At 53.1% G+C, this 21996-nt stretch overlaps 2 protein-coding genes and 1 non-coding gene across 3 annotated transcripts; 1 reads left to right on the plus strand and 2 right to left on the minus strand.

Annotated features, from left to right (window-relative positions):
• Positions 1-11122: 11122 nt before the first annotated feature.
• LOC112902858 (GEM-like protein 4) lies at positions 11123-12480 on the minus strand. Its single transcript, XM_025972046.1, has 3 exons — positions 12235-12480; positions 12054-12122; positions 11123-11938 (listed from the first exon to the last, which is right to left on the minus strand). Exons 1-3 carry the CDS (start codon positions 12401-12403, stop codon positions 11478-11480), a joined length of 699 nt encoding a protein of 232 aa, XP_025827831.1. The 5' UTR covers positions 12404-12480; the 3' UTR covers positions 11123-11477.
• A 3209-nt stretch (positions 12481-15689) lies between these two features.
• On the minus strand, positions 15690-17214 carry LOC112891739 (putative GEM-like protein 8). Its single transcript, XM_025958684.1, has 3 exons — positions 16850-17214; positions 16654-16740; positions 15690-16523 (listed from the first exon to the last, which is right to left on the minus strand). The coding sequence occupies exons 1-3, from the start codon at positions 16986-16988 to the stop codon at positions 16060-16062; spliced, it is 690 nt and encodes a 229-aa protein (XP_025814469.1). The 5' UTR covers positions 16989-17214; the 3' UTR covers positions 15690-16059.
• A 4682-nt stretch (positions 17215-21896) lies between these two features.
• On the plus strand, positions 21897-21969 carry TRNAA-UGC. Its single transcript has one exon. It is a non-coding gene; the product is annotated as a tRNA-Ala (tRNA).
• The last annotated feature ends 27 nt before the right edge of the window (positions 21970-21996 follow it).

Raw genomic sequence — 21996 nt, forward strand, 5'->3', positions numbered from 1 at the left:
GGGGAACAAGTCGTGCCCTGGTGCCGCTCCTACAGTGATACAGGTACGCGCTTACCCGCCCGCGGCTTGATGCCAGGGTCCGAGGACAATTGGTGACTACTTCGTATGCTTGCAGGTGTCCAGCCGCCGCCGTCCGGGGATGCCGCCGGGCCCTCGGAGAGTCCCCGTGAGGTGCTGAGGACCGGGGCCAGGGTACCAGAACATCATCACCACCGACCTGGTGGATGATCTTCTGCTAACGGCCGAGAACCTGGAGACCTTCAAGAGCACCTTCAAGGAGTTACAACTTCTCCATGGTAGTACTCGCGTAAAGTTCCGGGTGTGTGCATTGGTGAGTTGTTTAGTACTCATTCTCCTCCTTTGGCGCAGCATGTGATTACCAAATCCCAGAAGAAGTCGGAGAAACTCCGCGCGGTTGTGAGTGACGCGCGGGAGTTAGGTGCCCTGCACAAGCGCATTTCCGAGGAGAAGACGAAGAACTGCTATCTGCAGCGCGAGCTTGATATGCTGAAGCAGGAAAGGACTCGAGAGACCTGGCTGCTCAAGAATGACCTGAAAGAACCTTGAAGAGGCCAACTCCGAGCTCCAACAATGGGTCAAGGAGCAACAAGCAGAGTACCAGGAGCAGCTCAAGGCAGAAAAGAAGGCGCACCAAAGGTAGGCCCCCGTTTCCCTCGAGTACTTTTCCTTAGTGATTTTACTTGCTTGCTGAAACATCTTCACCACAGAGCTTAGGAAAGTAATTAACACAAAGAGGAGCTGCTTACTGACGTGAAGAATGTGCTGTATCGTCGTACAGATGAGTCGAAAGGCTGCGGAAGGTGATGACGACTGAACGTCAGTTCGTCGACTGCCTTCAGCAAGTCAAAGCGGGCGAGAAGGAGAGCAGCGGCGCAAGGAGCTGGAGGACCTCCAGGGAGCCGCCCAGGAACTGGTCGACATGGTGACCGCCAGAAGAAGGCGAGGCAGGCCTGCGGCCCCTGCTGGGACGGCTCCGTGAAGCCCCGAAGAAAATGCTCAGTTTTTATCCGAAGCTCAGTCGCTTGCGTGAGCAACGCCCTTGCATATGTAAAGTCCTTCGTGCCCAATGCGCAGTTAGACATTTTTGCGCAGGGGATGGCGGCAGACTGCTGGACGAGCGTTTTGAAGAGTACCTGCGTGAAGCCAACCTGTAGCAGAACAAATTGTACACAGTGTACTGCAGGATTAGCGTATGAGGAACAAGTACTCGTTCTCTTGTATATATGTTTATGTCGTTGTCTCTACTTGTGTGTGTGTGGCCTATGCTGAGCGATGTCCAGGCTTACAAGGCGCAAGTAGCAGACACTACCCCGGGGTGCAACGACCCTGAAGGTAGCCGTAGCTCCGTGTGGGAACTCGTCTAACAGTGGCCCACAACCCGAAATTGTAGGCCTAGACTCGTTAGGAGGAACGCGAGCATCGTCACGGGTTTGCCGTGCGTAGGGCAAAAATTAGGACTAGCTCGAGTGCGGCGACTCTGAGTGTAGTCGAAAATCGCTCCTGCTTATGAGCGTGCTCCGTAAGCTGTGTGAGACCCGGGCGGACGGATCGGGCTTATTAGGAGCAGGTGCGGTCGTTGCCGCGTTTTGGCCTTTTTTTTTTGGCAAACATGACTGTTCTGAGTGCCGCCACTCAGGATGTAGTTGAGGTAGCTCTTCATGCGAGCCTGTCCAACGTGCTGTTTTTGAGCCAGTCGAGCGGATCAAATGAGTTGGACAAGGTGCGACTTCGGTCGCGTGCGACCACCCAAGGTCGCGGCGGAACTCGATATATCGAGGAGTTGTAGCCGGAGCAGATGGTTCGACAAAAAGTAAAGTCGATAAATTGTGAATGTAGTCACAACTTTATTCACGACGAGCGGCCAGTCTACACGAGTGTTGGTTCGTGGCCGTGGCCGTCGTGCGCCGGAGAATAAATGTTCAACCCGAATATTGTGGCTCATAGCCTCCAATATGCATCGAAAAAAGGAGATCGTCCAAGCCCCTGAGGAATTCGGATATCACCAGGTATTTGCTTATGGGTAGAACTTGCGCAGGTGTTGGACGTTCCAGGAGTTTGGGATGTCCTGGCCCTCGGGGCATTGTAGTCGATACGATCCTGGCCGTGTGACCTGCTTGATGACGAACGGGCCCTCCCACCTTGGATTGACTTTGTGTAGGCCAGATTCGTCCTGGATACGACGTAAAACCAGGTCGCCAACGCTGAATGACCGCTCCTTGACGTTGCGATCATGGTATCGGCGGATCCCCTGCAGGTACCTGGCTGACTGGACAAGGGCGGTGCAACGAGCTTCTTCCACAGAATCGAGCTCTAACTGCCTCGCTTCGTCCGCCTCGCCTTCATTGTGCATTTCAACCCTTGGGGACTTCCACATGATATCGGCTGGTAAAATGGCTTCGGATCCATATACGAGGAAGAAAGGTGTTTGGCCTGTGGCTTTGGACGGCTGAGTCCGAAGCCCCCAGACTACATGCGGCAGCTCGTGTACCACTTGCCTCCCTTCTTGCTGTTTTCATCGTATAGTCGCTTCTTGAGACCGTCGATTATCAAGCCGTTCGCCCGTTCGACTTGTCCATTGGCCCGCGGGTGTGCAACTGAGACATATTTGACTTCGATGTAAGCGTTCTCGCAGAATTCCCAGAAATGGTTGGCCGTGAAATTTGACCCCAAGTCCGTGATGATAGTGTTGGGGAAGCCGAACCGGTGCAAAATATCTGAGATGAAGTCAACGACCCGGTCTGGCGTGAGCTTGGCGATTGGCTTGTACTCGATCCACTTCGTAAACTTGTCGATAGCCACCAGAACATGAGTAAAAACCGCCTGGCGCCGTCGTGAAGGGCCCGATCATGTCGAGACTCTAACAAGCAAAAGGCCACGACGGTGGTATAGTGATGAGGCTATGAGCAGGAACATGGGTCTGTTTGCTGAAAAATTGGCAGTTTTGACACCTGCGCACGAGACCCTCCGCGTCGGTTACTGCAGTGGGCCACCAGAAGCCGGCCTTGTATGCTTTCCCAACCAGCGTTCTTGACGCCGCATGGTTGCCGCAGACGCCTTCGTGGATCTCTCGTAGTATGTCGTACCCATCTTCCTTCGTGACGCACTTCATAAGAACTCCTGACCGAGCGCCACGCCTGTAGAGCTTGCCGTTGACCAGGACGAACCCTTGCTTCTTCTTAAGACGCGCGCCGCTTCCGCACTCTTAGCGTCAATTCCCGCTGGTAGCCGTTGGTCTTGAATGAAGTCGATGAAAGCCGCTCGCCAGTCCTCCCCCAGCATCAGAACCTCTCGATCGGGGTGTTGGGAACCCGAGTCGATGGTTACTTGCGGAGAAGGCTTGATGGATGGCTGATCAAGCTCCTGGATGAAGACTCCCGGCGGGACTTGAGCGCGCGTTGACCCTAACTTGGACAGGATATCCGCGCCAACGTTGTGCTCCCGTAGCACATGGTGAACCTCCAAGCCAGAAAACTTGCCTTCCAGCTTGCGCACTTCCTGGACGTATGCATCCATTGTTTCCTTGTTGCAGTCCCACTCCTTATTGACCTGCTGAACGACAAGAAGAGAATCGCCATACACAAGTAATCGCTTGATCCCTAGTGATATCGCCAAACGAAGCCCGTGAAGCAAGACTTCATACTCGGCTTCATTATTAGATACCTTCCATAAGATCTGAAGGACGTACTTCAATTGTTCGCCTCGTGGGGAGATGAGCAAGACACCAGCGCCTCCGCCGTCGAGCTTGAGGGACCCATCAAAATACATGGTCCAGTGCTCTGACTTGTCCACTGGGGTTGGGACTTGATTCTCCCTCCATTCAGCCATGAAGTCGACTAGAGCCTGTGACTTGATGGCAGTGCGTGGCTTGAAGTCGATTGACAAAGCCCCCAGTTCCACTGCCCACTTAGATATGCGTCCCGTGGCATCTTGATTATGGAGAATATCCGCCAGCGGGAAGTCCGTAATCACAGTGATCTTGTACTCGTCGAAGTAATGGCGCAACTTTCTTGATGTAATCAAAATTGCATATAAGAGCTTTTGAACAGCTGGGTACCGTACCTTTGACTCGGAGAGGACCTTGCTGACGAAATAGACGGGCCTCTGCACTCCGAACGCATGGCCTTCTTCGCCTCGCTCGACTACAATAGCGCTGCTGACAACATGGGTTGTTGCCGCAATGTAGAGTAGTAGATCCTCTTCCGGTAGCGGAGCGGTAAGGATTGGAGGCGACTGGAGGTGAATTTTCAAGTCTTGTAGAGCTCGCTCGGCCTCCTCCGTCCATTGAAACTTGTCTTGGTGTTTTAGGAGCTTGAAGAAAGGTAGTCCTCTCTCCCCGAGTCGGGAGATGAACCTGTTCAGGGCCGCCATACAACCTGTCAACTTCTGCACATCCTTGATTGTGGCCGGAGCCTCCATATCAGTGATGGCCGTGATCTTGACAGGGTTGGCCTCGATGCCCCGGTTGCTGACGATGAACCCAAGCAATTTCCCAGAAGGTACTCTAAAGACGCACTTGGTGGGATTGAGTTTCCACCGATATCTGCGTAGACTACTAAATGTTGCTTCCAAATCTTCGATCAGGCTATCAGAATCCCTGGTCTTGATGACCACATCGTCCACATAAGCCTCAACATTCTGGTGCAGCTGATCCGCGAAACACATCTGGATCGCGCGTTGGTATGTTGCTCCTGCATTCTTCAACCCAAAAGACATTGTTTTGTACGCATAAGTCCCGTATGGGGTGATGAATGCAGTCTTGATTTGGTCCTCCTCCTTGAGCGCAATCTGATGATACCCTGAGTAGCAATCAAGAAAACAAAGAAGGACACACCCAGCCGTCGAATCGACGACTTGGTCAATGCGCGGCAGCCCAAAATAATCTTTTGGACAATGCTTGTTGAGATCGGTGTAGTCGACACACATTCTCCATTCATTGTTCTTTTTCTTTACAAGCACTGGATTCGCTACCCACTCTGGATGAATTACTTCTTTAATGAATCCAGCCGCGAGGAGTTTAGCGATCTCTCATTTAATGGCCTCACGCTTGTCTTGAGCAAACCTCCGGAGACGTTGCTTTTTGGGCATGGCCTTCGGGTCTACATTCAAAGCATGCTCGATCAACTCCCTGGGCACCCCTGGCATGTCCGCAGGTTTCCATGCGAATATGTCTCGGTTAGCCCGAAGAAAGCTGACGAGCGCGAGTTCGTATTTGTCGCCTAAGCCCGCGCCAATGACGGCGGTCTTAGATGGATCCCCCTCCTGGAGCTGGATCGTCTTGAGGGCCGCGCCATCAGTCGACTGGATGCTCGACTTGCTGGCCTTCTTGGAGGGAATTGCCAGCCCAGACTGGGAAAGCTGCTGCGCGGCCGCGAGTACTTCTCCCGAAGCATCTGGCACACGAGTAGTCGAAGCATATTGGATCGCCTCCTGGTTGCAGTCGTATGACTTCTTCAAGTCGCCACGGAGGGTGAGCACTCCACCGAGTCCTGGCATCTTAAGAAGCAGATAAACATAGTGCGGCACTGCCATGAACTTAGCTAGTGCCGGACGACCCAATATTGCATGGTAAGAGGAATCAAAAGTAGCCACCTCAAACTTGATGAACTCGGTACGATAGTTCTCCCGCGTGCCAAAGGTGACTGGGAGGACGACCGTGCCAAGCGGATGCGCCGCATTACCTGGGACGATCCCGTAAAAGGGGGACTTGCTGGGCACCAGCATATCCTTGAAATCCAGGCCCATCTTCTTCAGAGTACTGACGAAGATGAGATTGAGCCCGCTTCCACCATCGATGAGGACCTTGGTAAGCTTGACCTCTGCCACCACAGGATCCAGGACCAATGGGAACTTACCGGGCTCTGAGAAGCTCGTCCACTGATCGTCGCGAGAGAACGAGATGGGGACCTCCGACCAACGGAGCGGCCGTGGTACCGCCGGCTCGACGGACAAGATCTCCCGAAGAAGCAGCTTCTGGTCCCTCCTGGAACCGAAATCCTCATCACCGCCGAAGATAATGTTGACAACCTTCGAGGCATCCTGAAACTTCAGATTACGCCCCTGGTCATCGTGATCGTCATCCTCGGGTTCTTTGTCAGCAGGCTTCTTATTCTTCTTTCCACCGCCGGTGTTGCTGAACGTCCTCCGGAGGTGGTAGCAGTCAATGGCGGCATGGCTGGCGCCCGGATGCCATGGGCACTTCTTTTGCAGGAGTTTCTCGAATTCCTCCTGCGTCGTTGACTTCTTGCCCCGCGAAGGACGATTGATAGCCGCGATGACATCATCTGGCTTTCGTTTCCGGGGTGGCCCGGAAAAGTCCCGCTGGCCTTTGTCGCTGCGGTTGTCGTTTGGGCGCCGCAGATTGCTATCATGGCGCCGCGGGAACCGCTCCCGCATCTTCTCCTCCTGCTCGGACCAATCGTGCATCATATCTCGAAGGCCCGCAACGGTCTTCGGCCTGTTCCGCCCGAAATCTCTGTATATGCTCGGGTCGGTGATGCCGTTGTAAAAGCAGTCGATGATGTCCTCCTCCGAGATGTTCGCGATGGTGGCGCGGACGTTGAAGAAGCGACGCGTGTAGGACCGTAGAAGCTCGTTACGTTCCTGCTTGCACTGGGCAAGATCGTGTCGAGTACCTGCACGGGTAATTGCTCCCTGGAAATTATCGATGAAGACCTTCTTAAGTCGTTCCCAGGAGTCGATTGTGTTGCTGCCGAGGCTCTCCAGCCAAGTGAGCGGCGCAGGGTCCAAAGCCATCAGGAAGTAGACGACTTTGGTGATATTTGAGCCCCCCGCGACGTCAATGGCCGTGGAGTAGCAACGAAGCCACTGCTGGGGAGCCTGCTTGCCGTCGTACTTGGTGATGCCGATCGGTTTGAAGCCCTCCGGGTACTTGTAGCTGCTAAAACGAGCAGAAAAAGCAGGAAATCGATCGCTGCAGTCAGTACCTTCATTCTCGACTTCTTCACAGGTCTTGCGCCTGGAAGAAATCACGGTGCGCGCATCGCGGCCTTCATTGATGTGTTGGCGCAGATCCTCCGGAGGGAGTCGATGATGGGCTTGTCGTGGCTGACCCCCTTGCGGTGGCTGCTGCCTCCCGCCAAGGGTCTGGCTCCCGCAAGCGTTGTCGTTGCTGGGTTGACGTCGAGGACGGCCGCCAGCCGTTCGGCTGTGGGCCTGACTTCGACTCTCTCCCACGCGCTCCTCCCTGATGGTAGGCGCCGGGTTGTGTTGATCCAACTGGATCCAAGCCCTCTGCGCGTACAAGAGTGCTTGACGTACCTCCGGGTCATGGCTGCGCTCGAGGATGGCCGTAACCCTGGCGATGTTGGCCACCGGAGTCCGAAACCCCCGTTCGCTGACGGCGGCGAACTCAGGATCAAGCTCGCGATGCATAGATCGTCTACGCTCGTTAGCCCTCCTCCGCCGGATTGTGCGGGCCCTGTTTCTGGCCCTCCGCGCTTCACAATCGGCGTCGTTCTCGTCACCAACATTGGCCGTGATCTCATCCTCGGAGATCGCTTCAAAATTGTCGATGAGAAAATCCCCACCGTCCTCGCCTTCTTCAGCCATCAGCACCTGGCGGGAGGAAAGCTCATGAGAACCTTCGTCGACTAGTTCAGTCGTCCCCTCCGTCGCAGTGGCCAACGGCCTGCCTTCCTGAAAAGGCAAGGGCTCGAGGTGAGCCACGAGTCGACCCTCTGCTTCGAGTGGTTTGGGGAGCGTTACGCCCCTCCAGTGCACCACATGCCCCCCCCCCCGGCAAGGAGGTGACCACCAGATCACCGGCACCGGAACAACCCGAAGCCCCCCGACACGCGGTGGCTTCAAGTTTTCCGATCTGGAGTAACAAGTTCAGGTCCTTCTCAAACATGGAGAGGGACCCAAAGGCGTCGGCCTCCTGAAGACCAGTGGCCGATTCGCACAAACCGAGCTGAGATCGGCTAAGCGAATCCCTAGATTGGAACAAGTCCAAACCAGGGAAAGTTGCCGCAACACCAGAAGAAGTCGAGGCTGAAGCGGACTCCACCTTGTCCTGTGCTGCGGGAGCGTGGAGCGGCAAGTTGTCGAGGTCGTCGACAAACTTGTCGAGGTCGCTGCAGAAATCCGTAGCGGAGGTTCTTGGCTTCATGTCGACAAGGAATCGCCGGAAACTGCCCGCACCATCTGCGATGCAGACCCATGAACCAAAAACAAACATCGTGCCCTGAGAGGGAACCGACCTGACGAATCTGAACGAAGCCATCGAGCTCGCCGGTGGATCTTCGACGCGCTCCCCTACCTGGCGCGCCAGCTGTCGGCGTTTAACCGGCTGCCCACCGAGGGATATACCCAAGGTGGTAAGTTTTGGGTGAGGGAACGCCGAGATCAGGAACTCGAAGGTGCAAAGAACACAAGACTTTAGACAGGTTCGGGCCGCACGGAGCGTAACACCCTACGTCCTGTACGGTGGTTTGTATTCTCTTTGGTGTAGAATGACCTAATGATCTCCTTTCTCTAGGGGGGTCCCTGACCTCCCTTATATATCCGAGAGGCCAGAGTTATAAAGGTGCTAACCAACCTCCGCTGAGAGATCATACCAGAACATATCTCGAGTAGATCCCCTCCGTGTTGGTTAGCTCTATCTCCTATTTAAACGGGATAAACAAGAGATAAACCAGATGAATAAGAGATAAGACGGACTTAATCTCTTAGACCTCTTTAAACTACGTTATGTGCCCAGCCCGGTGGCCCCGGGTCTGACACTAGGTCCACCGGAGCCTGCAACAATCAAGGCCTCAGGCCTAACTCAACCCAAAAGACTAGCCTGACGGGTGAGGGCTGCCCCCACCTTATATGTTGTGCTCTCCACCATTAATTTCCGATTTGGGACTAAATATAACAAAATTGGAAAGAATAACGATGAAAATATGAATTGCCCATGGCATTGCCATAGTTTAGGTACTGGGTGAGGACGTAGACTCAGCCTTCTTCTCCTTATCATTGTAATAAAATAAAAAGCAAGCAAGAGTGAGTATTGAAGTACTCAGCACGTCCTAACACTACTCGAAGTTAGATACATACTTAGAAAAATAAGGATAGTGATATAAACATTAGCTTTAGCGGAGAGCTAATTTTAAGATGCAGTGAAATTATGTCACCCTCGTTCCGAATCAGTTGAATAAAAGCCATATTTGAATAATATCCACTCCATCTTTAAAAAGGTGTCAGTCATGGCGAGATGTAATCCATCCCGCTGATTTCTAGATAATACCTACTCTATCTGTAAACAAAGGCTCCATGGCCGTGTTATTCTAAACACGGTACATACCACAGCCCACTCACACAAAAAGGTGGTGTGCCCGCTAGTTCTTCACCGAGGTTGCAGCTATTCGAATGGATATAAACTATGTAGAGGTGTGCATCTTTACTTGCAGGGCATGGACAACCTCATATTCCCCTTTTCGAGCTCAAGCTGAGGGATCAAACCACGAGACAGGGAAGGTTGAATATGGAAGGGGAAGTAGGCTACATGGTGTGGAGGAAGACGATTGTTGGGATCTTATGTGGGCGTGGGATATGGTAGGGTAGAAGATCTTGATGGAATAAATAGGAGTTTCAGTTTTAAATTAATCCGAAGATAAATCATGACCATGACGATAATTGCGTACAGAAAACGAATAGATCTAAACATGTTCATAATGTAATTTAAGATAAAATATTGCAGCAGCAAGATCAACCCTAATCAGATCATACTAGGTATGAAAGGCATAGTTAGGGATAGAAAACCGTACGTTTCTTGTCCGACCGGAATAACCAGGCAAAGAAGACGGCGGTAACGATCAGCACCACCGCGCGCTTGACGACGCCGAGTCGCACCCCACTGACGAGGAGGTAGACGAGCCATGGTGACGAGGACGTAGAGGACGGCGATGTGGAAGCGTTCGAGCAGTCGCGCAGAGCGCTTCCCAAAAACCTTATTCACCCTCTCCCAGTGCAGAATCGCTGAGGACGAGGTTCCGGAGACCTGCTCTCCCGATTGCCGGTGCACGCCGACGAACGGGATGAAGTAGCGTACGCGGCGGCGCAGCAAGCAGGTCGAGGCGTGTTGTGCATCTTCTGTTGTGTTCTGTTTCTAGCCGGCACCCATGCGTATTTATAGAAAGGAACCGCTGGGGTTTTTGGCGTCCCAAAAACCAAGTCGGTTACGAGTCCCAAAATTTCGCGCGTGAAATCCGTTACAGATTCAATGTGGCAAAAGGAAGCCGCCGGGGAGCAATCGGCTGTAGTCTACAGCCGATTTCAGGACCTTTCACGCGCACGTCACGCGCTTCGCCCGAGACCGGAGAGCCGATCATGGGGAACAATCGGCTCTTTCGCCCGAGACCGGAGAGCCGATCATGGGGAACTATCGGCTCTTTACAACCGTAGCAGAAAACAATTCTGCAAAAGAAAGTCAATTTCCCGCAAGAGTTGGACCCGGATTTTGACGGACCATTCACGCGCCCTTCGCCCAAGCCCGGCGAGGCGAGCGAGCGCGCATATGTTCTTCCTTCTACCTCTCACCCACACTTGCAACAGCATGGAGAGCATCCAACTATTTAAGCTAGGTTCCCTCCACCTCCACTGGCAAGGACTGGCAAGGTGAGACTAACTTGTTTCTATGCACCTATGCACTAATGGACCTTTGAGATTTTATAGAAATTAATTGGATTTATATGGCCTAGACCCAAATATTCGAACAGATCTCTCAAAAAGATATTATTAAGGTGAGTGGCGGAGCATTGGAGAGTCAGCACAACAATCAGTCAACATAGAGACATGTTGTGAAGAAGTAGAAAGTACAGCTGTGTGAATCCGTAAACATTTATTAATTTTGCTTGGGAGGATGTGTGAGTACCTGTGCATTCTATTACAAGTGAAATGTGGAGCCAGAAAATCGGGTCAAAGTAGTAGGTCAATCGAATAATCTGGCAATGCTAAATGGCTAACGAGAAGAGTTTGGAGTGAAGATTCATTCCTAGTTTGGAAATGGTTGTGAGGAAAAACCGAGAAGAACTGACATCATAGTATATCCTTGTCTATGCGGCACATCGAAAGAAAGAAAAAAACTCAGAGCGGGATGAAGAAAAACAAAAACTTAATCCTTGTCATCCTGAGAATAATTCAAATATTTTCATTTGGCGAAACCAAGTTCCTTGGTCCATCATCAATCCTACAGCACTAATTAACAGAACTTGGGCGACCACACAATTGCCATCCAATCCGAATCGCAAGCGGAAGGAACGTGCCCCCATCAAAAAAGTGGTGGAGCAGTTCGAGGCTACCAACGTTCCAACAAGACGTTGTTGCGCGTGCACAGCAGCCCACAAACTTCATCACTTCGACTGCCTTACTGACAGGGCGCACGGACCTCCGATCCACGGCGACCGGCCGCGGCCGGACACGCCTCGACCCCCTCCCGCGCCGCGCCGACCACGTCACAGGTCGCCGGAGATCTCCATCAGCTGCACCATGTACTTGCAGCATCTCTGATAGCTGACGAACCCCATGAACCAGAACTCGAAGCCGTCCACCGTGGCCACCTGTATGTACTTCTGCTCCGGCTTCTCGGCGTTCTCGCTGGGCCTCACCCGCTTGATCCGCCGCAGGGGTACCACCACCTTGTAGGGGACCCGGGCCACGACGTCGCCGGCCGGGGAGGTGACGGCGAGGGAGCGGTCGCTGCGGAAGGCGATCCTGCGGGTGGAGACGAAGAGCATCCCCGCGATGGGGCCGCCGGTGGTGTAGAGGTAGCACTGGTGGGCCTTCACCAGCCGCTCGCCTCTCTCGGCCGGGAAGGCGTGCCGGAACGCGCGCTCCACGCCGCCGGCCTGCAGGATCCTCGCGCCCAGGCTCAGCTTTCCCTTCACCGTCTCCGAGAGCTTCGGCCCCAGTGTCACTGCGCACACGAACGGAACACGTCAGCTCACGAACACGTACTCTGTTCCATCATCCACTGCCACTGGTCGGCTGAGGTGAAGTCGCATAAATAAAAGTTGTTGACTACTACTCACCATGGTCCCTGAAGCTCTGAGCTCGTCTTCCCAGCTTGTTCACCCAGTGGATCACCTGGCTCTTGCTGCCTGAAAACCATAGCGTGTGAACTTCCTGTTAGCATCAAGTACGTAGGGCAGCACCCAACACACGATGTCGAGCACAGAGGCAGCAATCTCGAGGGCCTGATCGAGGACGTACCGTGCTTGTAGCCGAACGGCGCGTACGAGCTCGGGTGCGTCAGCGAGACCGCGAGGCGGTCGCCGTCCTTCGTCTTCGCCGGCGGCCGGTCCCTCGCCGCTTCCTCGATGGCGTACGCCTTGGCGGTGACGGGCACTCCGATCACGTGGCTGCCGCTCGACATCTTCATGGCTCTCTCCTTCCACGCCCTACTGGATTCTTCCTTGCCAACCACGGTGCGGGGGAGGGAGGGAGAGCGCTTGTGCGTTGGTGTATGGTTAGGTGGCTCGAGACAGCGAGGCCGGGGCGCCGGTTTTATAAGCTGCCTGGGTGATGAAATCTTGGGGCGAAAGGCGGGGGTGGATCCGTGCGGAGTCAGCACCGGCTCACCGGCGCCGGAAAAAGCAGGCGGTCCATCCATGTTCGCGAAAAGGGCCAGGCTTTGGCGTGGGGCTGTGTCATCCGCCTCCGAGCTTTCTTCCGATCGTGCGCGCGGCCTGCCGGAGCCCGGAGCCATCAGGGGTCCGGCGGCCATCGGGCGGCCAACCGCAGGATATTGCTTCTTTCCGCCGCGCGCCGGCGTGGAGGCCTTGCCGCAATTGTCGACGGCCGCCGCGCCGCGGGGACAGGTGGCTCGGCGCGGCGGATGGCTTGCCGCTTTCGAAGAAGCACCCCATGTGCTCGCACGATTCTCGCTAGCTTATCGTGCGCCGGGTTACGGGAAAAGATACCTGGGGTGCCATGCCAGGTAGGGCCCTAGGAACTGATGTATGGAGATTTTAGGGTGTGCTTTGCTTTGTTTTTTCGAGTACCTAGTACCTACCGTTAGCCTTTGATCAGGAACATGTTATTTCTTATTGATCAGTTTATCGTTGAGTGTTTTGAGTTGAGTCGTTGAGAGAAAAGGTACGTTAAGAACCTTCTAATCGAAACTGCAAAGAGAAGGTGCCAGTGTCAGGTCCACACAGCCTCAGCATCGGAGCACTGCAGATTTGAGGGTGGCACAAGGTGGAGACGACGTTGGTGTGGCGCATGTGGAGAAGCAGAGAGCCAGAGAACGCAGCATGAAGATGACACAGGCCACTGGAGACATGCGGGAACCTTTTTCTCAAAAGAAAAACAAGGGGAAAAAATACGCCTTCTTCATAGGACCATAGGGGATAAGGGGAACCAGCCACCACGAGAAGATGCGAGGGCTATCTCAGTGGAGCAAGAAGTAGCGGCACGTAGAGGCCGTAACTTAAATTTCTGGCGAAACAAAGGGATGAGGATGAGGAGGACACGATGAATATTCAATGGGCTCGTAGTGACATAGTACTACTTTACTCACATGATCCGAGTCATAGCAGAAGAAAATGCTCCCGTTCTCGTTCCAAAAGTGAGAACTCAAACTTTTTTTGAAACGAAGGGAAGAACTCAACTTGACTGCAAACTCAGGAGGACAGCAAGGCCCCATGTCCCGTGGCATATGGATGATGCAGAGCCATGACGATCCATCGTGTAAAACAACGCCCTTTTTCCAGCGAAAAATCTCTCTGGTCTCGGTCACTTCGGGATCGGAAGTGCAAGCGCGTAGCAGTCCCGACCTCCGACCGGTCTCCAGTCTCCTTTCTCGTCCGGCTTCCCTCCCAACCGAAGTCACCGCTGGCCACCCACCTCTTCGGCCAACGAAGTCAGCCGGGTCCGGATCGCGTCCCACGCGGCACCGATTCGGACTCAGCACGGCCGCCTCGGCCAGCTACGTGCCGAGCCCACGGCCCCAGCCGCGCACGCGATAGGCCACCGGCGCCCCGCTGTCCTTGTCCGCGGTTGCGCCGGCAGGCGGAGGGGATCCTGGCCGCAGGGCCAGGGGCAGCCTCCTAGTCAGGCGCCGTGTGATGTGGAAAAGCTCGGACTGACGAGCTGGGCCCTTCCGGCGTCGATCTCGGCGGATCCTAGTCATGGGCGTTCGTGTCGACGCCGCCATGGAATTCTGCCACTGTAGGTAGTGGAACCTGTTGGTTTCTGTCGGAACATCCTCGCCCGGTGCAATGTCTTCAGTCCAACAACGCTGTCTTTTCAGCGGAAAGGAGCGAAAACTACGCGAGATATACATTTCAGAGTCCAGGCTGGCCAGCTTTGCAGCTGCTTTGGAGAAGAAGATCCAAGTTGCAGGGATCATTTTCGTTTCTAGAAACCAAATTAGAGGCGAGTTTTTTAGGGTTGGAGCAAATGCCAAGGCGGCCCCCTTTCTCTTTAGGTCCCTCTCTGATTTCTGTAAACCATGAGGTGATGCTGCTCCAATGGCGCCCTTCGCGCCTCTTCTTGGCGATAACTTCATGGCCAAGACAAACTGTGTTGCATGGCCCTTTTTGCCTTCCCAAGTGGGTAAAGGCCCAACTGATAAAGGCCATCTGATCGGATAACTGTGTGGAGATTCTGAAAGAGGGTTACCTGATTCCGATGGTCCAAAGCAGCCCGACAGACAAAGCACCTTGTTCATCCAGAGATAGGAAGGACCAAGCCAAAGGTCGAAGCGCGTATTGTTTGTTCCCTCGGCCACCAAACAAAAGATCGCCATTCGGCGCTTCGGTGCTAGGGTTTGAACGCTGCCGAGGATGTGAATCGGCATGGCCGACTTGGACAGAGTCGTCAGTCATGCATGGCTCCAACTTGACCCATTCAGGTCTGGGTAGTTTAAAGCTTTTTTCTTTTAACAAACTGTGCAGTTTGTTTGTCGTTCATATACCTCTAGAATATGGTTCAGGTGACCAAAATGGCAACATTAGAATTCTGGTGCGAGGATGGATCAGAAAGCTTAGTTTGCAAGGTAACTGACTTATGTAGGTCAGAGGAATATTGTTTTCTGTTTCTCTGCGTGTCTGAATCTAATATGTGATCGTCCACTGAATGGTTTTTCTCCAGCTTACCTAACCAAGCTGGACACCTTGTTTGCTACTCCATCAGTGCAGGCACCTGACTGAATAAGACTGGATTTTGTGAGAACCAGTGAACTGAATCCATTTTTTTCAGTCCGGATTTTGTATGGAAACAGTGGATTGAATTCCAATCTTTTTCAGTCGGATATGTGCCATCTTTCAGTCAGAGAAATGCGTTTTATTTTTCTGACTTCGGGTGTCTGAAACCATTACGTGGTCCTCCCACGCTCTGATTCTTCTCCTGTTTACCTAACCAAGCTGGGCAGTTTGTTTTCCACATCAATGCAATTATGCAGGGACCTGACTGAATAAGAGTGGATTTCGTAAGAAAGAGAGGTGATTGAATTCAATTCGTTTAATCTGGAATCTGCATGAAAGCAGTTAACTGAATTCAGTCTCTCTGCCAGACATCGTCTGCAGAGACTAGCATACAAAGTGCAGTGCTTGGACAGTCATGTGTGGCGAACACGCTTGATGTCGGAATTCTTCAGACATCACCTCGAAGCAACAAGATAACGCAGCTACGAATCGATCTGGTACCATCCTTGAGGCCTCTGATAGCACAATCCCATTTCAGCACAACTTTTTTTTCTTGAGAAAAGAATGGATATTGATGGCACTTTTGCATCGGCGCACAACCATTTCTGTTGCAAATCCATGAATTTTCCTCTTCCCCAACCCCAAAAAGATCACATGCCCTTGATCGATCGCCTCCAACCAACTTGCTAGCCACAGCCGATTAATCCACGAGGCGACCGATCCCCAAATATACAACGACATGTTGCAGCCCTACACATACACAGACAGAACTAGCCCAACTACACGAAGACGACACACGGCGCGCACATGAAGAAACCACTCCCCATCATCAGCCTAGCAGCAGCAGCAGCAGCAGCAGCTCCACCACGCGTGCGTCGAGCGCCCGCCGTCATTGCACCTGCTGCTGCGAGTACGCGACGGCCTGCTCCAGGTGCTGCAGCGACCGGTTGTAGCTGACGAAGCCCAGGAACCAGAACTCGAAGGCGTCGTTGGTGACGAGCTGCACGTACTTCTGCTCCGGCCGGTGCTTGTTCTCGCTGGGGCGGACCGCCTTCACCTTCCTCAGCGGGATGGTGACCTTGTAGGGCACGCGCCCCTTGTCGCCGCGCGGGGTGGACACCGCCAGAGTCCGGTCGCTGCGGAAGGCCACCCGCGCCGTGGACACGAAGAGCAGGCCAGCGATCGGGCCGGCCGTCGTCGAGAGGTAGCACTGCGAGGCCCGGAGCAGCTTCTCGTTCTTGTCCACGGAGAACCACTGCCGGAACATCTTCTCCACGCCGCCGGCCTGGAGGATCTTCGCGCCCAGCGTCAGCTTCCCCTTCACCGTGTCGGAAAGTTTGGGCCCGAGCATCACTGCAAAGACAACACATCGGGAGCAGGCAAGCAACTTCAGTCTACTTTCCCAAAGCCATGGCCAAGGACAAAGCATCCTCAACAACTTTTCCAGCTGCCCCGTGTAGGAGAAACAAGGATCGTAAATTACCGTGTTCTTTGATGCCCTGAGCGATCTTGTCTCCCTTCCTGCCGTGTTTGCTCGTCGGCCGGTCGGCGGTCGTGGAGCTGTTCGCATCTGAAAGGAAGCAATAACTTGGTCAGCACACGCTCTTCTTGGTTTCTTCCTCGTCTTGGTTGCAGTGAACCGAAATCGAACAGATAAAGAGCAGGGGTCCGGCTCTCACCATAGCTGGACTGGAAGGAGCTCGGGAATTCTCCATGATCGGGCGTCTGTTCCTCCGGGAACTCCGGCTCCTCGATGCCGTACGCCCTGCTGCTCACCGGGATCCCGACCACATGCCCTTCAGTCATCGACCCCTCCATCTCTGAACCTTCTTTCCAACGAAAGACTTGGCAGCCGCCTCGCTTTGCTCTGCCCTGCCCTGCTCTGTTCTTGCCTCGATACCTAACGTGCGGTGGTTGCGGGTTGCTCAGGCCCCAAATGAGAAGGGGGAAAGCTTCTTTTATAGCGCTGGTGCCTATCTCCTCCTCCCCCAGAAAGATCCAAAGGCCCCGGTGGCCACCCAAACCAATTCGGCGCTTTGGAATTGGGAACGGATGCAGCAACAGTCCTCATCCCTTCATCATGATAAAAAGCTCGCGCGGGGGAAAGCTCGGTGGTGGCTACCTAATTCGCGAGACCACCCGCGCGGGGGCCCCATGGCTTTTGTGTGCACTGGTCTGGTGGTATTTTTGTATTCACGGCGCCTTTTCTGAAATTCACGTATTTGTCCAGCTCGTTTAGGGCAAGTGCATACGGAATTTGTGCTCTTCGGAGCATCCGCATGCGGGACGCGTTGAGAAATTCGGAGCTCACGACATGGCACCAAATGGTTGGGGCTCGGCTGTTCGGAGTGCCTGTCTTGGAATGGAGTGCGCAGCTTCACTGCCGGCGAGTCGTTTGGAGCTTGGGGTTTGGCGGAGCCCGCTTTTTGTTTAGGCTTCCCGTCAGAAGCATCAAAATGGATGGGGGTGTTTTGACCCGGCGTTGCGTTGTGTACAAGGAGAAAATGCTAGGGATTATCGTGGATTTAAGTACAACATGTGCCTATCAGATGATTGCCTTTTCTGCTTGGATCCTTATCAAAAGAACTTGGACCCTAAGGAGCAAGACAATTGAGTGCAACTTTTCGTTGAGTAAGATTTGGGCAAGCATTTCAATTGTTGACTGTTTTTCCTTTTTGTGGGCACATTGTATTGGAAGTTAGTTGTGCTATCAACAAAGTCTTAAATTCTTCCAAAAAAAAAGTCCTCAATTGTTATAAATCAGCATTGATATAGGTCATGGGATTTCAGTTTCTGCAATCGAGACACTAAATTCCTTATCTATTTCTTTGTTTGATCCCAACGACTTGTTCAGTTTATACTATGCAATCAAACTCCATAAAGTTGAGTTTGACACTTGAAATCGTCTAATCAGTCCCGTTAATGCATGTCATTTGCAACTCATTTGAGCCAAGGATAGTTGACAAGTGAAACTTCTAGTATATTAACCTGCGTATTCTTTAGCACTACAGAGAAAATACTTCAGTTTACTCTTGCTTGAGATGCATGTGCAGTGCCTTCTTGCATCTTGTGGTAAAACAAAGGAAGAATGCTATGATATCCTATTTGCAAAAAGGATATCTCTCAGCCACTTTAAAAGCTTTACAAATAGTTTAAATTGTGTCCTATTACTTGGATTAACTGTCCATGTTTGATGAAACTTATCATCATGCCAACATCTCCTCAGTAGTTATGAACAAAAGAGTTCTCTTAAAATAATTGCACGAGCTTGTGCAGTCCACTTAAAGTATTACTTTAGCAGACTTGGTTCTCAACGACACAATCTACCAACCAAGCAAGTATTTGATCTCAACCTATGAGTCATCAAGTGATTCTTCTAATATACACAGGATGCCACTTCTTGCACTGGTTGGCACACTTTGACTCCATTCATGAGCGTTCAGCATTCAAAGTCAACCTCTAGGACATTGCACGCTCGATTACTTGCATCGCTTGAATGGTTGAATACATCCTGTAAGGAGCAAATATAAACGTGCTGTGTTTGTATCTTCCCAAATGTGTTCGCAGATCATGGAGAAATAGAGGGCGCATAAAAGCAACACAAACACACCTGCACAAAAGTCAAAATAACCGCCCCTGCACCTATCATAGGAGACCGGCCAGGAACCAACCCACCCCCCCCCCCCCCCCCCCAATCCAAGCATCCTTCAATGAAACCGGTCGCTGGCTGGCCGGCTGGCCCCTGCTAGATCTGCCCCGAATCCAAAGCTGGGCTCCCCGGGGATTGTCGCTGTAAAGAGAGCACGGGGATGGCGACACCTTGACGAGGCCGTGGAGCCTACTCGCTCGCCGCGACGAGGCCGGCCGGGCACCACTTGCTTTTCGCCACGGGAGATGGAGAGACGCCGTCACGAGTTCGGCCGCCGCCGCCGGGTCCTCGTCGTCTCCATCCCCCAGCTCCGCTGCTTTTGTGGCCGGCCACGGAGGCCCGGGGCACTAGTCCGCGTCGCGTCCGACTCCCCGCCGAGTCAGACGCCCCTGGCATGGGTTCCTGTTGGGAGCGTTGCTCTCTTGGTCTGGTTGGTTGGGTTGGGTCTCCCTCGGTGGTGCGGTTGCATGTTGTTTTCCTTTTTGAAACTATATTTTTTCCCTTTCTCCTTTGCCTTTAATTTTCTTTCGCTCTTGGTTTTCTTTTTACAACTGGCATTTCTCTTTCATTTTTTTTTGGGGCCATGTCGTGTAAAGTTTGATGTTGGACCATGCACTTACGTGGATGGGATCTTTTAAGTTGGAGCATTCCACAACAGCATGTCAATTAGTAGGATCCGAAGGAAATGTTCATTTCGAGCGTAGGGCATCTGAGTAATCTAAAGCCGTAGGCTAATCTGGTCTCTGATTTTATATGTTTTGCTTAGCGTACTTGTGTTTTTGGTGGGCGTTGCGTGGGAAGAATGCCCAGCGCTTGGCCGTTGAGGCTTCAAAGGGTCAACGACGACGACGACGAGCGCCGACTTTCTCCGGCGGTGCCGTGGGAAAGGGGACGAGGAATCTGGTTAGGGGGGGAACTTGCACAACACTCCGTCGTCCGTTGCTCCATCAGATGTCGTAGAAGTAGAAGGAATCTCGCAAAGGAGGGATACGCCCGCAAAGCGGCAGCTGGAGCACGAAAGGTACGGCGACGGTGGCAGCAGGGGATCGGAACTGGCTGAAGTTGCCATCAGCTTCAGGCTTCAGACGTGCCGGCCAAGCACCAGATGCATGCAGCGTCATTTCTGAATCTACATGAGTAATCATTTCGGTCGCCATTTCTTAGCCGGCAATCGTTACGTTCAGTGGCCCTCGCGTATAAGTCCAGCTAAAGATTGCCACCACTATATATCAAGATAAAGCGGGCAGCTTATCAGGCAGCGGCCTATCGACCAGCAGGAGGCAAATCTACGACGCACTTTGTCCCATGGGGATCCCCTAGGAGCAAGCACCACTGCTCTTTCCTTAATCAGGAGGTGCAGCCGAGGCCATGCAAAGCAGATCTCTCGCAACGAGCCTTTTGACGTTGACCCCCCACTTCTGAGCGCCCGCGGTTGCAGTCTGACGGCAAAAGGCGGCCGTGCCTGTTGTAAAGGCATCCAAAGGCACGGCGGAAAGCAGGCGTCCAAGAGTAATCGGCCGGGGAAATCGCGATCGGCTCGCCCTTGCGCTTGCGCGCGCGGGGGTCCCGCCACCGCCCCCGGCAGGCGCTCCCGGCTCGGCAGATAAGGATGGGTTCCCGGCGGCTTAGCGTAATGCGCGCTGGATTAACACGGGCTTATTAGCTTTTGGGGTTGGGTTCGTGCGCTCCAGTCGAAAGCTCGCGGCGTTAACAGCGATCCGACGCGGAAAGGGCGGGGCCCCCGGCCTCCGTGCGTCGTCGCCGACAGGGCGTGGTGGGCCTTGGGCCCCGCCCGGCCTACGCTGGTCCGCGTCACTGCTGATTCGGCTCGGGAGTAAACTACACCGCCCCGCTCGTCTTTCTGCGCTGGCCATTGCCGGTGCCACGTCCACGTGCGGGGCACGCCGCGGCAGGTCGTTGGAGGGTCTGGGTGGTGGCCAAGGAGCTCGCTGTATATATGTGGGGGGGTCGGGACCCGGCAGCTCCTGCAGGCTCGGGTGGCTTTTCGTTTTCGGCGTGCGAGTTCTGGGAACCGCATGACCATATCCACATTTCGTTGGGTTTAGGGTCGTGGTGGTGTCCGGCGCTGTAGGAGCTAGAGCTTGCGGGTGGGAACCGGATGTATGTTCTGACATGGCCAACGGCCAATCTTGCATTGGCACCCACTTATCCTATCAGATCGTATATTTGGTACGCTTTCTCCGACCGGAAATCTGGTGATCGGCAGCGCCAGATCAAGACAGACGAGTGCGGACTGCCCCCATGTGATAGGAGGTAGGAGCAGGTGGGCGGGAACAAGAGCTGCGGCAGTTGGCTGGTGTTTGGAGATCTGGGTATCTGATATTGTTTTTATCAGCTAATTAATTATGATATCATACCACTTCAATTTATTTCTTCTCCCATATTATTTACGCAGAATGTCATACTACTTTATTTTATCAACCTTTTGAATCGATTCAATGACCCAAAATATATATAACTTGCATCCCTAGTCACTGATTTCATAGAGCGTGATTGACAGTAGATGATTAGTTAGCGTGTATATATAGTTAAACGAGATTTCAGAAATCACGTGTTGGACCTGATCATCCGAAGACTAGTTTAGGTGTGCAAGTCACCACTGTTCTTGCTCATAGGAGCATCGTAGCAGGAAAACCGCACCCCCAGAGATGGTTTTGATTTGTCTTCCTCGTTCTATGGAGCGCACGAAAAGTAGGAGACAGCAATACGGGACTGACGGAATTTGTCTCGGAGGTCAGGAGGTGTTCGGTGAGATTGTGCAGCAAAAATTGCACCTACTGCACTAGCTCCTACCTAGGAAAGGGAGCAGTCAGGCAACAACCAGTTTGTTGAAAAAGTCCCCAAACAATGCCTGTTCCCGCGTTGCATTCCCCAAACATAAGTGTTCCCAAACACTTGGAACCGTCAGCGGCCTTTTGTGTTGGAAAATGGAGTACAGCGAGCACGGCCTGCATATCCGTCCATGAGCGGTCCACCCGGATAGGATATGGGCCGCGAAACTCGTGGGCTCGTTGAATCACCAGTTAAATAAAATAAGATTCAGAATTTAAACATTCGGGGATGTAGCTCAAATGGTAGAGCGCTCGCTTTGCATGCGAGAGGCACGGGGTTCGATCCCCCGCATCTCCATGTTTTTTGTGCAATCCTTTTTTTTTC

This window comes from Panicum hallii, chromosome 1, assembly GCF_002211085.1.
Source record: "Panicum hallii strain FIL2 chromosome 1, PHallii_v3.1, whole genome shotgun sequence".
Classification (NCBI taxonomy): Eukaryota; Viridiplantae; Streptophyta; class Magnoliopsida; order Poales; family Poaceae; genus Panicum; species Panicum hallii.